Source organism: Eurytemora carolleeae, unplaced genomic scaffold (assembly GCF_000591075.1).
Source record: "Eurytemora carolleeae unplaced genomic scaffold, Eaff_2.0 scaffold480, whole genome shotgun sequence".
NCBI classification, from domain to species: Eukaryota; Metazoa; Arthropoda; class Copepoda; order Calanoida; family Temoridae; genus Eurytemora; species Eurytemora carolleeae.
In genome coordinates, this window is record NW_019396495.1 from 13,063 (window position 1) to 28,883 (window position 15,821).

At 32.9% G+C, this 15,821-nt stretch overlaps 4 protein-coding genes across 4 annotated transcripts in view; all 4 read left to right on the forward strand.

The window, feature by feature from the left end:
* On the forward strand, positions 1–7,952 carry LOC111704340 (glycoprotein endo-alpha-1,2-mannosidase). Its single transcript, XM_023476566.1, has 14 exons — positions 1–156; positions 671–808; positions 986–1,077; positions 1,381–1,486; positions 1,766–1,848; positions 3,100–3,179; positions 3,474–3,594; positions 4,562–4,572; positions 4,916–4,971; positions 5,336–5,373; positions 6,392–6,508; positions 6,815–6,908; positions 7,510–7,609; positions 7,793–7,952. Exons 1-14 carry the CDS (start codon positions 59–61, stop codon positions 7,925–7,927), a joined length of 1,269 nt encoding a protein of 422 aa, XP_023332334.1. The 5' UTR covers positions 1–58; the 3' UTR covers positions 7,928–7,952.
* Positions 2,860–15,040, forward strand: LOC111704336 (DNA-directed RNA polymerase II subunit RPB4-like). The gene is made up of 5 exons (XM_023476561.1): positions 2,860–2,871; positions 12,978–13,078; positions 13,679–13,779; positions 13,872–13,992; positions 14,868–15,040. The coding sequence occupies exons 2-5, from the start codon at positions 12,983–12,985 to the stop codon at positions 14,964–14,966; spliced, it is 417 nt and encodes a 138-aa protein (XP_023332329.1). The 5' UTR covers positions 2,860–2,871; positions 12,978–12,982; the 3' UTR covers positions 14,967–15,040.
* On the forward strand, positions 8,445–12,977 carry LOC111704335 (charged multivesicular body protein 5). The gene is made up of 10 exons (XM_023476560.1): positions 8,445–8,894; positions 9,725–9,809; positions 10,342–10,437; positions 10,647–10,712; positions 10,787–10,828; positions 11,208–11,261; positions 11,690–11,745; positions 11,934–12,031; positions 12,403–12,482; positions 12,621–12,977. The coding sequence occupies exons 1-10, from the start codon at positions 8,842–8,844 to the stop codon at positions 12,657–12,659; spliced, it is 669 nt and encodes a 222-aa protein (XP_023332328.1). The 5' UTR covers positions 8,445–8,841; the 3' UTR covers positions 12,660–12,977.
* LOC111704332 (G-patch domain and KOW motifs-containing protein) overlaps positions 15,028–15,821 on the forward strand; it is an 11,209-nt gene continuing 10,415 nt past the window's right edge. The window contains exon 1 of the mRNA XM_023476557.1: positions 15,028–15,115. Coding sequence (XP_023332325.1) covers positions 15,048–15,115 — 68 coding nt within the window. The 5' untranslated portion in view covers positions 15,028–15,047. The remainder of the gene's footprint in view (positions 15,116–15,821) is intronic.

The window sequence follows — 15,821 nt, forward strand, 5'->3', positions numbered from 1 at the left end:
TATAATAAAAGAAGTGTACCTTCTAGAAAAATGGGAGTCAGGTTAAAATGAGGGAAATATGTTTAGCAGGCGCGGTATTAAATATGCTAAACGCAGTCTGTTCTTTTTATTGGGAATCTTGTTCTTTTTTCTGCTTTCATTTCTTTTCACGGACAGGTAAACCAACATATTAAATAAATAATGTCACTTTTATTCACAAACATATTTTCGTATTTTGGGGCATTTTCCTATGATATTTCATTCAACATGTTTTATTATATAAATTATAGAATTTTCGCTTCAGTCTGTAACATTTGTTAAACTTATTCCGGAACCTTTAACGCGCATGAGGAGGATTCTACCTTTTTCGCATGAGTACGGATGTGGGGGGGGGGGGGTAAACTTGTTGTTTGGGTAAACTTTTAATAACCAAAGTATTCCGATTTATTATTAGAAAGACGACATCTGAACAACATTTGCCCACCAAATTTGTTAAAATATTTTAGTTGGAGAAGTCAGTAAAGTTCGGAACGTACAATTTTGTTACTTCTTTAAATTCGAGAGATTTGAAAAATAGCAAAAAGTCGCTGAGCAACGCAGACGTTGTTCATGTCTTGTTATTACTTAAATCTTATCCCAGTTATCTAAGTAGTGCTTAAAACATAGGTTTAAAATTAAGTTTTGTCTCTAGTGGACGCAAGAGGTTGGAGGGAGGAGGGGGTGAAGGAGGAGGGAATGGGGGTGGTGATGGAGGAGTACAGGAAATTAAACAATTAGAATCTGATCTAGCACCTCCTTACGAGGGTCCGAGTCATCCTACAAACACTAGGCAACAAATCAAATTAACCTCATACTTTGTAGATTTCTAAAAATACCCCCTCCCCCACTGGTCTGGGAATTCCACGATTTGTACATAATTTATAATTTTAAATTAATTATTGAACATATTCATCTAATAAATATTTTTTACCTGAAAAAAACGGGGTTATTTAAATTGTACAATCAGGTTGAACACTAATGTACATATATTCTACTATGGTTGGTACGGTACACCTGCCGTAGATGGAGAATGGGTGCATTGGAATCATAGGTATTTAGGTAAGATGATTTTTTTATATTTTATTTTATTTAAAATATCAACTTTTATTGTTAAGTATTTTTTTTTTTTTTGGGGGGGGGGGTTATAAACGAACAAAATACTCTTTTGGACTTATTCAACCTGGCATATTTTTCACTGCTACTGGTACTGTACTTAACGAGTATTTTGATCCAAATACATTTTTTTTTTTAAAAAAACCTATATAATATTTTTTCCAGAGCAATTTAAGTTCAGCATACAACTATGGTTGAACCGAACGAGATTTTAATCGGTTTGCATCCCTGACTTAATCTATATTTCAGAGAACTGGGATACGTCTGACAAGAAAGTATATCCTACTGGAGACCATCAACCTCCAGAAGATATTGGAGCTAACTTCTACCCTTCACTTGGTCCATATAGCTCCAGGTACTGCAGAGTGCAGGGCTTTATATTCTCAAATATAAAATTAAAGAAATAAAAAAAATTAATTTGTCATTAGTCAGGACCAATATATTTTGAATTTTATTCTGTAGAACGATTTTGTAGAAAGAAAAAATTAAAAACATGCAATTTTTTCCCAAATCTTTTAAAACCAATTTTCCCTCTTGTCGTTAAAATGGGAGTAATAAAACATGTTTTTGATTTATTTCCCTTTTTGATCTTTCTATTTTATATTTTGTAACTTATCATATTAAAAATGTTAAGGAATGAGACTGTCATTGAACAACATTTTAAATGGATCAGTGATGCAAATATTGGAGTAATATCTGTATCCTGGTATCCTCCAGGTTAGTTTATATATCCAATATTATCCCCCAGGTTGAATTAAATATCCAATAGATCAGTGTTTCGGATCCGTATCATTTTGATGCGGATCCGCATGCGTGATGATGGATCCGGATCCTGACTCTGATACGGATCCGGATCCGAGGTAACTTTTGATTCTGTGAATCGGATTTTCTCTATTAAATGTTATGCAAGGTTGTAATTTATAAACTATATTTATTATATATTCCGAGTAATCATAAAGTTAAAAATGTCGTCATTACTATTATATAAATGTAAACATTAAATTATTAAAGATAATTTTGAAAAATTTTCGTCATATAAATAATACATTTACGAACCATTTTGATTTATTTATTCCATGGTTTTGGTTAGTTTTTGGCGCTACCCGGATCCATATCAACGATTCCTGATACGGATCCGGATCCGACCAAATGATACGGATCCGACCGGATCCGGATCCGAAACGCTGCAATATTTGAATAATATCTGTATCCTGGTTTCCTCCTGGTTGGATTATCTATCACCTCATCTATGAAGTAGGTTTTAGAAACTGAGACACCTGAGGTTGTTCAGATTCTGAAAGGACACCATGTCTAAACCTAGCATGTAGATTTTTAGAAATCCCTGTCGAGCCCTTCTTTTTAGAAAATTTCATTTATTGTTTTGTAATTAGGACTGAAAAAAGGCGTTGGACTCAAAAGTTTTTGTGAGATTATTAGGCAATCCAAAGTGATTTGAGCGTTTCTGCATTATTATTATAATCCTATGATACATTTATCAATGTAGAATTAACAAATAGAAAGAAATTAACCATATTAACAATGTTTTATAGGGTTTAAACCTCAAATGATAAAAATTGAAGCACATTTTGATGTATGCTTAAATCACAACGGTGCCTTTGAAGCTATATCTTAACAAAAATTTAAAGATATTGTCGTTTTTCTAAATAGAAAAGTATTTAATACTAACAATTTCCTTCATTATTTTTGAAGAATTAATCCGCAAGTCACTTCTACAGAGAAATCGCAATTGTTGGGTCATAAATATATTTGTATGTTAGGTCTTTGATCTATATATTTGTATGTTAGGTCTTTTTCTACATATTTGTATGTTAGGTCTTTCATCATTTGTATGTTAGGTCTTTTATCTATATATTTGTATGTTAGGTCTTTTATCTATATATTTGTATGTTAGGTCTTTTATCTATATATTTGTATGTTAGGTCTTTCATCTATACATTTGTATGTTAGGTCTATCGGATGAAAATGGGCCAAAATCTGACGAGCTAATACCAACCTTGCTCCGCATAGCACAGAAATACAATTTAAAGGTGATTACTCTTTTTAACTATTATTCTAAAAAATATTATCTTATAAAAAAAAAATTTATACAAAACTTGTCTCCGTTTAAGCTTGGTTTAAGACAGAAGTTGAAGGTCAATTTTATGCAACATAACTTACACTAGTACGGCTTTATGACATCGTAGATCTGCTAGTTTTTGATATTACGAAAAAGTATGATGGAAAAATTATAATTGAAAACATGACAGATTTCAAAATAAAAAGTAAATAACAATAATTTGACATGTGATGTATGATTATGATTTTCAGTCGATAATATCCAGGTATGTTTGCACGTAGAGCCATATAAGGAGCGCAGTGCAGAAAATTTGCGTAAAAATTTGCAATACGTTTATGATACATACAGCATTCATCCCGCGTACTACACTATCAGGGAACTCAACAGTATTTAATAATATTTCGAAGCAAACTATAAAAATCCAACCAATACTAACTTCATTAAACAATTTTAGACAAACAGGTTTTTAAACAAAAGTTTGTAAAAAACTGTTGTGAAAACATTGTAAAAAACAATTTAAAAAAAGTTTTTACTAACTGTTGTCTAGAAAACAGTTGTAATCAAACAGTTTTAAACAAACAGTTGTAATCAAACAGTTTAAAACAAACACTTGTAATCAAACAGTTGTAAACAAACAGTTGTAAACAAACAGTTGTAAATAAACAGTTGTAAACAAACAGTTGTAAAACATCAGTTTTAAAAAAAAAGTTTAGAAAAAAACAGTTGTAAACAAACAGTTGTAATCAAACAGTTCTAAGCAAACAGTTTTAAACAAACGGTTATAAACAAACGGTTATAAACAAACAGTTATAAACAAACAGTTATAAACAAACAGTTGTAAACAAACAGTTGTAAACAAACAGTTTTCAACAAACAGTTTTAAACAAACAGTTTCAAACAGACAGTTTTAAACAAACAGTTTTAATCGAACAGTAGTAAACAAACAGTTTTAATCAAACAGTTGTAAACAACCCGTCCTCAAAATGGAGGCATGACTCAAATTTGGTTAGCTGCTGGGATGATTTGATTTGATTTGATTTCATTTAATTTCATTTCATTTCATTTGATTTCATTTCATTTCATTTCATTTGATTTGATTTCATTTCATTTCATTTCATTTCATTTCATTTCATTTCATTTCATTTCATTTAGCTTTTTCTTCAAAATATATTTCCTTGGGGTTTGCATAGGGTGTACTGTTAATTGTAGTCGAGTTTTAATTTAAAAGTGGAAAGATGGCGTCATGCTTTTATTTTAAAATGTCAGATGCATTATTATTTTTGACAGAAATTTAGCATTATTTTGTGAAAAAAAACACAAGCCCCATGTTTAATATGATTTATAATGTTTAAGTGGCTCTCTGCGTAAATAGTAACATGCGATATTCATGGTTTATTTTAAATCTCTGTCTGAGCAAAAAGTAATAGGAATATCCTTGCGTTTTTATCTAAAAATTGATGATTTTTAATTTAAGTTTATCTAAGTAATATGCAAATATACGTAGCAGAGACAAGAAAGTAAATTGGCAGAATTTACCCTATTTTTAATAGAAAACTGTATATATCTACATCTTTGTTATCGGATACATGGCTTTAACTTTTACTTATTAAATTGCGGGTCAGTTAAAAGTACGTTGATTGTCCCTTTCAACTTTTTTGTTATATTTTCTAGAATATTTTCTAGAATATTTATTAGAATATTTTCTAGATATCTAGCAGTGAGTGGTCCAGACTGTTCTCTAGGAAAGGAGACCTTACAGTTAGGTAAACATAAACCCAGTGCTTATTTATTTCATTTTATACGGATCCGGATTAGTCACGTGATAAAAAAAATCCGGATCTAGCTTATTAATTTTTATTCAAGTTTAAGCCATTTCTTTTTCTAAAAGAAATTTCCAAAATATTTGTTTTGTCTAGAGTTGATAATTTTTGTCTATCAGGAGGTTTTACATTTTAGATTGTGCTATAGAAGCGAAACGTTGTTTCCTTCTATTTTGGTTACTATTTTACCCCTGAGATCCGACTACCTGGATTCGAATATTTTTTTAATCCGGCCGGATCCGTTTTCATAATTCATAATGCCAAAATGTTGTGGCTATTACGTTAATAAATTTTAATTTTTTTCCAGGGAAACGGAGCTGGATGGAATTTTTATTGCTCTTCTAGGTAATATATAAATTATTGGATTGGCTTAAATGGTTTTTTTCCGATTTGTTTCTCAAGATTGAAGGATTGACAGCAATTTTATTTTATTTTCGCCCCCCCCCCCACCCTCGTGTTTTAAAGCTGAAGCCTTCTACCTAGGGGTATATAATTTTAAGAAAAACACCCTTCCCCCTCCCTTCAAATTGAAGATACCCACAAACCTCCTAGTTTTTAAGCTATTGATTTAAAATATAAAATGCATCTTCTTTTGTTAGTGTGAATATTCTATGATAGAAAAATTTCTTTATTGAGTATTACTCCCCCCCCCTTCCACCTCATCTTTATTCTTGATTTCTGCAACCTCCTTTCCAATTTTTCTATTTAGAGAGACAAAAATGATATTTTTTTCCGCGGCTTAAAAATTGGGAGAAGCTCAAAGGCTTACAAGACAGAGAGAAAGTCTGTTTTATCCGCGGTGCTCGGTCCCCTAGCCTGTCCTAGCCGCAGCATTCGCCCCCCCTTGGCTGTCTTAGCCGCAGCGCTCTGCCCAGAAAGTGTCTTGACCTAACCCAAGGGACTATATACAGAAACGCCCAACTCATATATACGCAAATTGTGTACTGTGCTCTGTGGGAGGAATGTAAACAAACCCAGTGCCCCCACACAAGTTGAAGGGAAAGTAATAAAGCTCTGATGTGATATTACAGTCCAACAAAAACAAGTTAATATATCAAGTTAGAGCGAATACTTATGATTTTTGGCTTTCTGGTCAATATGGAAAATACAATAGCAATATATTCTTATTCCACCCCTTAGGCCATTTTTCCTCAAAAATGATGCTTTGCAGCTGAATTCTTTGTTTTGATCTCCTCCCACTGCAGTACACAGATTTGACGCATCAAATATGGCGGTTCCTGATATATATATTTCTTGACCTAACCTAACCCTGAAGTATAAACCAATCTCTCTTTCTTGTAATTCAATGCGGCAAGCGCGTAACTCCTTTAAGCAACTGCCTTGAACATTTGATTGTTATCAGTTGAGATGAAGCATCGGTACGATATCAAGAAATCTAGTTTTGATGGCTTCTACACCTACTTTGCATCCAACGGTTTTACCTACGGATCAACCTGGAAGAACTGGAAAGGATTGGCAGGTCATTTTATAATTTATTAATTCGATTAGAGGACAGCACTTTTATGTTGTAAATCTGTAGATCACACATTGGTACCGCCTAGCGGCCAGTCATGGATTCAAAGCACAAATCTCAACTGCTAAAAATTAAGGGATTATTAAGAACTGTCTATCTGTTACATCAAGTTTCAGCATAAAATTAAGCGAAAAAAGACGAATAAAAGTTGAAAAACTTAATTTACTATAATAAAAACTGTAAATATTCATGATCATGATCCGGGTTTGGATCCAAAGCATTGTAACGATTGTAAGTGTTGATTATGATTAGATTACGCCATGAAGAACTCCCTGATATTCCTGCCAAGTGTTGGACCTGGATACCTAGATACTAGGGTTAGACCCTGGAACAGTAGGAATACGAGGTAAAATTACTCGTCAAGAAGCAAGAAGGCCGTTATTCACCTTAATGGAAAAACCACCAAAAATATGCGGATCCACGGAACCGGATCCAAGGTGTAAAATATCAACCAAAAACTGCAAAAAAAAATCTTTTTTTCTCCTAAACCCCAAATCTGAACTTTTGAAAAAAGAGAGATTATAAAAATTTCCTCATTTCTGAATGGTTTATCAAGTTTTAGGATAAAATAAGCGAAAAAAAATCAAACAATTTGAAAATTATTTTTGTTAAAAAAAATCAGTAAATCTTAAAGAAATGACCTGGATCTGGATCCGGATCCAAGTGCGGATCCGGATCCGCATCAAAATTGAATGGATCCTAAGCATTGGTTACCAGTCTTTAAGTTATGTAGACATTCCTTTTAATCATAATTGAGAAATCTGAGGCCAAATTTAACGAATTTAAGCCGCATCTCAAATTTAAGACTTGGCTCAAACAGTCAAAAAACGGTATTCAGAGGCCGAATTTAAATTCTTTAAATCCGGCTTCATGCATAATTGTCAATTTAGCAGTTAAAATGTTTCAAAGGATTTTTCAAAAGATTTTCTGAGATGGCTAATTTTAAGGTTACGAAGAAATGGTTTGTATTACGAGATTGCGTGGCGAGCTGCTTTACAGACCTCAGCTAGATATATTTCAATCACAAGCTTTAACGAGTGGCACGAGGGAACAATTCAATTTGTGGTTGGGTGGTTGGGTGGTTGGGTGGTTGGTTGGTTGGTTGGTTGGTTGGTAGAATGGCTGGTTGGTAGAATGGCTGGTTGGTTGGTTGGTTGGTTGGTTGGTTGGTTGGTAGAATGGTTGGTTGGTAGAATGGCTGGTCACCTGATAAATTGATTTGTTTGACAGGGTACTCAGATAGAACCATGTATTCCCTACAGTAGTGGTAACTACACCTACTCCTCTTACTCTCCACACAAACCAGACAATTATCTACAGATTACAAGGAACTTTACATTCTATCCTTCCATTAATAAATCCTAGTTCCCTGCTAATATATTTATCTGCTCTATTAAATCTTATTTTATAAATATATATTATATGTTAAGTTTAATAGAATTTATCTGAACTTAGAATTTATGAAATAACGGAAACTTACCGTATGTTTCACTTTCAGGAGTCGGATTAAGATAATCCGTTTATAATTTGACGAATTTAGCTCACCCTTAGTTTCACCTCTTGATTCAAATTCCATCTCTATTTTTCTGTGATAATGTGCAATATTGTATTTTTGTCATGCATTTATTAAAAGGATTGTTTAAATATTAAGACATGGCTTGTTGTGTCATTTTAGGCTGAAATAGTCCCAAAGCAATTTTTTATTAGTACAAAAAGCTTGATTCTCAGAAAAGATGTTAGTATGCTTATAACAACTTTTTACTTATAAGGACTCCGGATACTAATCAGTGGCCGAATTTAAAGAATTTGAGCGGCGGTTTAAATTTAAGTCACGGTTTTAATATGGTTGGTTCCGCTTAAAATTGTATCAAATGTTTCAAGATTCAAACTGGCGCTTAATTTTAACCGGGTTTTGGCGGATTTAAACCGCGGCTCAAATTCTTTAAATTCCATCTCTGGATGCTAAAACAAAGATCCAAAATATTGATCCGGCATTCAGTTGAATTCAAGCTTTAAATATTTGTCTTTGATCTGGGGACAATGGAAAAATCGAGCTTCTCATGGAAAAAATGGATTTGAAGTAAAATTTCCCAATTAACTTGTTTTTAATGGGGTTTCTATGTTTTAATATCTAAACAAACCTTCTCTAACTCCTCATTAACCTGATTATTCGTAAAATGCGAAGCGAACTAATTTTGTTGTTTGCGTGAAATAGAAGAATAAGGTAAATTTTATTTATTAAAATCAGATAATATTAAATTCAAATATTTCAGAAAAGCATGAACAGATTGTTTGGAAAAGCAGCACCTAAAGTACCCCCTCCCAACCTAGGGTGAGTCAATTCATTTCTGTTTATATAAAGCTGCGATTAGAGATAGGAGAGATCTATTAAAGGCTGAAATATGCGATATTTTCCACAGCAGGTTTCATTGTGTAGAACTGGAGTATACGACCAATAAACAGAGCTCTGTATTCAGGGATATTTAAGGATCCTTTGGATACGAAATACATAACCTTCAAAAATAGACTGAAAAATTTTATGTTAAAAGTAATATTCTTTAAAACTTTTAAAATTAACCCATGAATGGTGATTTTACTCTACAAGTGGCCGTTAGATGGCAATAAAAAACCATTCGTGGAAATGTAGCATGTCGTGCCGGGACTACTATAGGACAGATTAGCCTAACCAGTGAGAGCTTATGACTGCGATGTATGTAACAGCCGATTCTAACCGAATACATTTGTAAACAAACGAGATATGTCTGAGGGGTGGGTTTTTGTAGCCCTTAGAGGTTGCAGACGCGTCATAATAGATAGATAGATAGATGTATATTTTATGTATGACACACTGTTGTGATGTGATATCCTTAATCCCGATCTGTTAATTAATCTGGAGATTGAATTCATGAGGAGAACAAGCAATATTTAATCTGGAGATTAAGAAAAAGAGTGGATCAAGCATTAATCCCGATATTTACCACTCTAAAGTTCCCAGCTCAGAATCGTTTGTTTTAATATTGCTTCCCCCTGAATATGCGTTTTCACTTAAAGTGAATTTTCACATTTGCCTATTTTTTCTCCCCGAAAATGTACCCAATTGAGTAATAGAAAATAATTTTAAAAATTTGCACTCCTCGCAATATAATCCTATTGAATTTAAAGGGACTGTGTTGCAAATGTGGACTCCAGAGCAGAATCTATAGATAAGAAAATTGCACGCTTAGATGCTGAGCTAAGGAAATACAAGGTTAGTTATATTCGAGGAAATAACGATCAATTTGACATAAAATGGAGGAATTTTTCATTAAAACTGATAAATTTAACATAAAAGTTAAGAACTGACCAATTTAACATAAGAAGTTAAGAACTGATCAATTTAACATAAGAAGTTAAGAACTGATTAATTTAACATAAGAAGTTAAAAACTGATCAATTTAATATAAGAAGTTCAGAACTGACCAATTTAACATAATAAAATGACCAATTAAACAAAAGAACTGATCAAAAACATCTAAACTGATCGTGATCAATTAAACATTAAAATTGATCAATCAATTTAAAATGATAAACTTTATTTGAAGAGAAAACTTAAAGTTTAACCAAAGAGAGAAATTGTGCTTCAACAAAAATATCTTAGACGATATAAACAAAAAGAAATTTATCTTAAAATTCTAAAAAGTTATGAATCGATTCGATAGTAAAAGGTAATTCTAGTTAAAAAGCTTGTTTCAAAACTAATTAACTGTTTTCAATGTGATCCATCAATAATGATTTTACAGGATCAAATGAGTAAGATGAGAGAAGGTCCGGGTAAGAACGCTGTCAAACAAAAAGCATTGAGAGTTCTAAAACAGAAGAAACAGTATGAATCACAGGTAAGATTACAAGACTGGGCTTTTTCTAGTAACAATTTTAGCTTTATCTCTGTAGATCGTTAAATTAAAATTTTGCTAATTTTGATAATTTTATTGACAAGTTTTAATTATTATTTTTGAAAGTCCATGTTCGTTAAGGACTTGACATTCTATTCTAAAACTTTGAAGCTGTTTGCAAATCCCCGCATTTTTTATTTGATTTGATTTAGGCGGATAATCTACGAAACCAATCTTTCAACATGGAGCAGGTCAACTACTCAACGCAGATGTTAAAGGTAGATTTTTTAAAAAAAATCTTAATTTTTGATAACATTTTATTATTTTATTGATTGGTTGTATTTTTGTGTAGGACACGAAGACGACAGTGAGCGCAATGAAACTGGGCGTCAAGGAAAGAAACATGTAAAAAATATATCTAGCAAGTTTTGTTAAAATCGGAGATCTAATTAAAGGATTTGCATTTTGTATTTCAAGTTACACAATAGCTTTGATTTACCTTTTTTCGAGATTTTATACTAATAATAAAAATAACAGATTTTCCACCACCCCTGAAAAGTTTTATGATTTTAGCGGGGGGGGGGGGGCGGGATTTTCTAGAAAATAAAAACTGCATATCTTTGAACCAATAATATTTGAAAGAAATAGTCAATGCTTCAAATTATTAAATGCGTGCATTTATATTATGCATTTTTTTATCATTCAGAACTTTAGGAATGGTTTATTAAATAGTTTTTCATGAAAATAAAGTATGTTTTGTTCCTGTGGTTTAGGAGATGAAAAAAGAATTTAAAAATGTGAATATTGATCAAATAGAAGACCTTCAGGTATAGATTACACTTTTACTCTGGTTGGGACGGGAGGGAGGGGGGGAAGTAAAGGGACTGTTGACGAAATTTTGTTTGCATTGCCGTTTAAAAAGTTGCTTGCCCAATTCACAACAGTACCTTTAATAACTATCTGGGTAACGATAAGGAAGATATTGGTTTTTATATCTTGAAGAAATATATTATGTCAACTGTCAACCTTAACTTGGTTGCTGAAATCTGGTAGTCGCTTACTTAGAGATTCCGAGCTCAGAAAATAACATTTTACAGAATGATATACAAGGGTATAAACAAAAATGTTATGGGGGAAAATATCATGAAGGGGAGGGAAATAAATGAGAAATGAGGGGAGAGGGGTTTAATTCTTAAAGAAATATACTCCTGTAATGGGGAAAGAACAAAATTAAATTTTTGCACTTCTATTTCAGGATGACCTAGCGGATATGTTGGAAGAGGCTAATGATGTACAGGAAGCTTTGGGCCGGTTAGTTAAATATATTTTACAAAAATAGGCATTTGTTTTTCACAGATGAGCATTTCATTTTCTCCTATTAATAAGTAAATATTCCTTAATACAAGGTACACAATTATTTTAAAGAAATTAAAGAAATTGATTTGGAGAAAATATAAACCTTGTTTGATATTCTTGTGCAGCAATTATTCTGTATCTAGATCCTACGGTATGCCTGATGTAGACGAGGATGAACTAGAGGCTGAGCTAGATGCTCTCGGGGATGAAATAGCTCTTGATGACGACGCATCATATTTAGGTAGAAAATCTGTTCATACATATTCCATTGTACACCCATAATATCCAAACCAACATTTAGACACATGAAATATGCCAAAAGTATTATAGAAGTCTAAAAAACTATTAAGAAATTCTCTAATATTTTCATAAATATTTATTAGAGTTTCACGAAAGCAAATTTCTGAATTAGTCAAATTTTTTATTTGTAGTTGATTTTGGTCCAAGATTTACGTTTATTTAGCAATATTTTCTCTCGTTACCTACGCTTTTGAGTAGTAGGCCTTTTAGAATTTTTTAAAATCTATTTTCAATGAATTGCTCAATACTAAAAGAATTCCTGTAGAACTAAAAATATCATAAAAATCTACCAATTGAATATAAACTGTTTAGACGACGCTATCAGTGCCCCTGCTGTGCCTGGCCGTGAACCTGGGGCTGATTCAGTTGCAACCAACAAGGACGGAATTGAGGTAAGTGTCAAATTTCTAATCTGCACATTTTTCATTTCACTTTTTTTCATCTTTTATATTTCATTTAACGTGTGCATGTTTTCGTCGATTTATTTCGATTTTGTCCGAATTTCACCAGTTTTATCTTTTAATTTTCAGGTGGATGAGTTTGGGTTGCCTAAAATCCCGGCCCAGTAGAACGAAGCCTTTGGTCTCAAACCTAAACCAACTAACAATATATTATTTAACCGCGCATTATCCATATTGTATTGTTCTATTTTGTTCTTAATTATGCTGAACTTATGTCGTCCTTATTATTATAGTAAACTCTGTGATACTCTTAATTTGTGAAAATTAACAGGGAACCTTGGACAAAGGGTTTTTTTTTTGACTTTAATATTTGATTTAAGATCCAAGATGATTATTTTATTTCTTTTTTCTTGAAAGTCTTTCCAGATTTCACCTGATTATCTTATGTTTATCGTATTTATGCAAAGCGAAAATTCTATTCCAGAATAAAGATGGCGACCTACCACGAGGTGCCACAGGAGGAAGATGCCGCGGAACTAACTTTTCCCAAAGAATTTGAAAACGCAGAAACCCTCCTCATATCAGAGGTGAAAATAGTAAATAATGCTTATTGCAACATACCAAATTTCATATTCTCTCTTTGATTTTAGTAGGTGTGAAACTAACATCAATTTTGCATCAATAATTCTTCATTTTTTTTTTTAGCTTTTCAAACTCATACAGATTTTTGCCTGTTTGTTTAGCTCAACTCACTAAAGTAAACGTAAATTAAAATATAACATAATGGGTTTCAAAATATCTTATAACACTCAATAAAAAAAAACGCTAAAATCGTAAAATTCTTTGAAAAGTTAAAAAAATCAAACAAACCGGTTTGAGAGATGTAAAAATAAAGTCATTAAAAGAAGTGTAGCTTAACCATGAATTTCGATCCATTTTTAAATATCGATTTACTAAAAAAATTAATGGTCATCAGTTGTTCGATGCACATTTTTATTCTTGAATTACTGAAAAAGTTTTTTTAAAGAATTAATTTTTCCTCGGTGAACGTTGTTTATAATTAGCTTTAGTTCTTTTTTTTGCTGGTGTATTTATGATTTGACATTTTTGATTTTATTTAGGTCGTCTTTGATTTGTTTTCTTATTTTTTTACGTCATAAAACCTAAATTGATTTGTTTTGTTGTAGGTTCACATGTTGCTTGAGCACCGGAAGTCCCAGAACGAACAAGTCGAGGACGAGCAGAAACTGAGCGAAGTGTTCATGAAGACACTGGGATACACCGGCAGGTAACTTTATTTTCTTTTCAGGGGCTTAAGGGAAACATTTTTTAGAAAATTTTGGCATGGATCAAATTCTAGCATAAGAATATTCTTTTTAGATTTTCCAAGTTTCGAAACCGAGAAACCATCGCTAGTATACGAGCCCTACTCATGCAGAAGAAATTGCATAAGTTTGAACTTGCTGCACTCGCAAACCTTTGCCCAGAATCCGCAGAAGAGGTATTATTTGTTGAGATATTATTGCAGAGGTAAAAAAAAAGTAATGGCTTAGAATTGATAATTGATGGGAGATGGTGGATGTTTGATGGTTGATGGTTGATGGGTGATGGTCGATACTTACTTACTTGTAAGTAAGTATCGACCATCAACCACTCACAAACCTTTGCCCAGAATCCGCAGAAGAGGTATTATTTGTTGAGACATTATTGCAGAGGTAAAAAAACGTAATGGCTTAGAATTGATAATTGATGGTTGATGGTGGATGTTTGATGGTTGATGGGTGATGGTTGATGGGTGATGGGTGATGGTTNTGATGGTTGATGGTTGATGGTTGATGGTTGATGGTTGATGGTTGATGGTTGATGGTTGATGGTTGATGGTTGATGGTTGATGGTTGATGGTTGATGGTTGATGGTTGATGGTTGATGGTTGATGGTTGATGGTTGATGGTTGATGGTTGATGGTTGATGGTTGATGGTTGATGGTTGATGGTTGATGGTTGATGGTTGATGGTTGATGGTTGATGATTTATAGTTGATAATTGATAATTGATGATTGATAATTGATAATTGATAATTGATGATTGATAATTGATAATTGATGGGTAGTAATTGATAATCGGTGATTGATGATTGATGATTGATGATTGATGATTGATGATTGATGATTGATGATTGATGATTGATGATTGATGATTGATGATTGATGATTGATGATTGACGATTGACGATTGACGATTGACGATTGACGATTGACGATTGACGATTGAGTCGATGGTCGATGGTTGATGGTTGATGGTTGATGATTGATGAATAATAGATTGATGAATAATAGATTGATTGATTGATTGATTGACTGATTGATTGATTGACTAGGCTCGAAGCCTGGTTCCCAGTCTGGAAGGACGGTTTTCCGAGGAGGAGCTCGGAGGTCTCTTGGAGGATATTCAAACTAAACGTTCCTTCCAGTATTAATATGCACCTAGATACCTTTAACTTAGAACAGAACCCATCTTGATCTCGTGAAATATTTTGGAATTTATTTCAGATTCCAGAATGTCTGGATTCTCATTTAAACTGACTAAAACTGTAGAGAAGAAGGTTCTTCAAGACTCAAGTTTAAGGAAAGCTTCAATGTTTTGTTTAAAGAAAAATCGATAATTAATGGGACTGTAATCGTATTTTCAAGTGACCTTTCATTTATAGAGTGGCATGTCCGATTAAAAATGATACCCTTTAAACTTTTGTTTGATCAAGGATTTCGTAAATATTCTTAAAGCGGGAAATTAAGTGCCAAGAAACCGCGCGAGTGTACACCAGCACGGAGTGTACGTTGTATACACTGTAACCTCGAGTCTCTCGGCACTCAATCTTCAACTATACAAATGAGGGTATCTAACTCATCGTTGTCCGGACAATGGTTTGCATGGTATCGTTGTGAATCGGACATGCCTCTCTAGAAAATTGAAGGTTACTCGAATTTACGCTTACAGTAAAACCGAATATGTTTCTTCTACTTACAGAAATTTTAGGCGTATTTTCATGTAGCCCTATTTAAAGTCCGATTCGCAATGGTACTATATTTACCTTTGTCTGGAGTGTCAGTCATCTCTACTTTTCTATCTGAGACTGAATATTTATTATTTTTAATGGTTGTTCTACATCAAACGGATTTATGATGTAGTGGAAGAAAAGGAAGAGAATTCAATGAAAAATGCGGGAAAATGTCGATGTTTCCTCATTGTTAATCCAATTAAGAACTTACAATTCTTTTAAAATATGGGTCGACAGTCCCATTAATAATCGCCCTCCTCAGAAATTGTCTGCAGG

Coding starts and splice junctions, on each gene's coding strand:
- LOC111704340 (XM_023476566.1), top strand. CDS start 59: ATGTTTAGCAGGCGCGGTATTAAATATGCTAAACGCAGTCTGTTCTTT. Junction 157..670: donor TCATTTCTTTTCACGGACAG/GTAAACCAACAT, acceptor TTTTGTCTCTAG/TGGACGCAAGAGGTTGGAGG. Junction 6,509..6,814: donor GAACTGGAAAGGATTGGCAG/GTCATTTTATAA, acceptor GATTATGATTAG/ATTACGCCATGAAGAACTCC.
- LOC111704336 (XM_023476561.1), top strand. CDS start 12,983: ATGGCGACCTACCACGAGGTGCCACAGGAGGAAGATGCCGCGGAACTA. Junction 13,780..13,871: donor ACACTGGGATACACCGGCAG/GTAACTTTATTT, acceptor TATTCTTTTTAG/ATTTTCCAAGTTTCGAAACC. Junction 13,993..14,867: donor GCCCAGAATCCGCAGAAGAG/GTATTATTTGTT, acceptor TTGATTGACTAG/GCTCGAAGCCTGGTTCCCAG.
- LOC111704335 (XM_023476560.1), top strand. CDS start 8,842: ATGAACAGATTGTTTGGAAAAGCAGCACCTAAAGTACCCCCTCCCAAC. Junction 11,262..11,689: donor ATCAAATAGAAGACCTTCAG/GTATAGATTACA, acceptor CTTCTATTTCAG/GATGACCTAGCGGATATGTT. Junction 12,032..12,402: donor TGACGACGCATCATATTTAG/GTAGAAAATCTG, acceptor TAAACTGTTTAG/ACGACGCTATCAGTGCCCCT.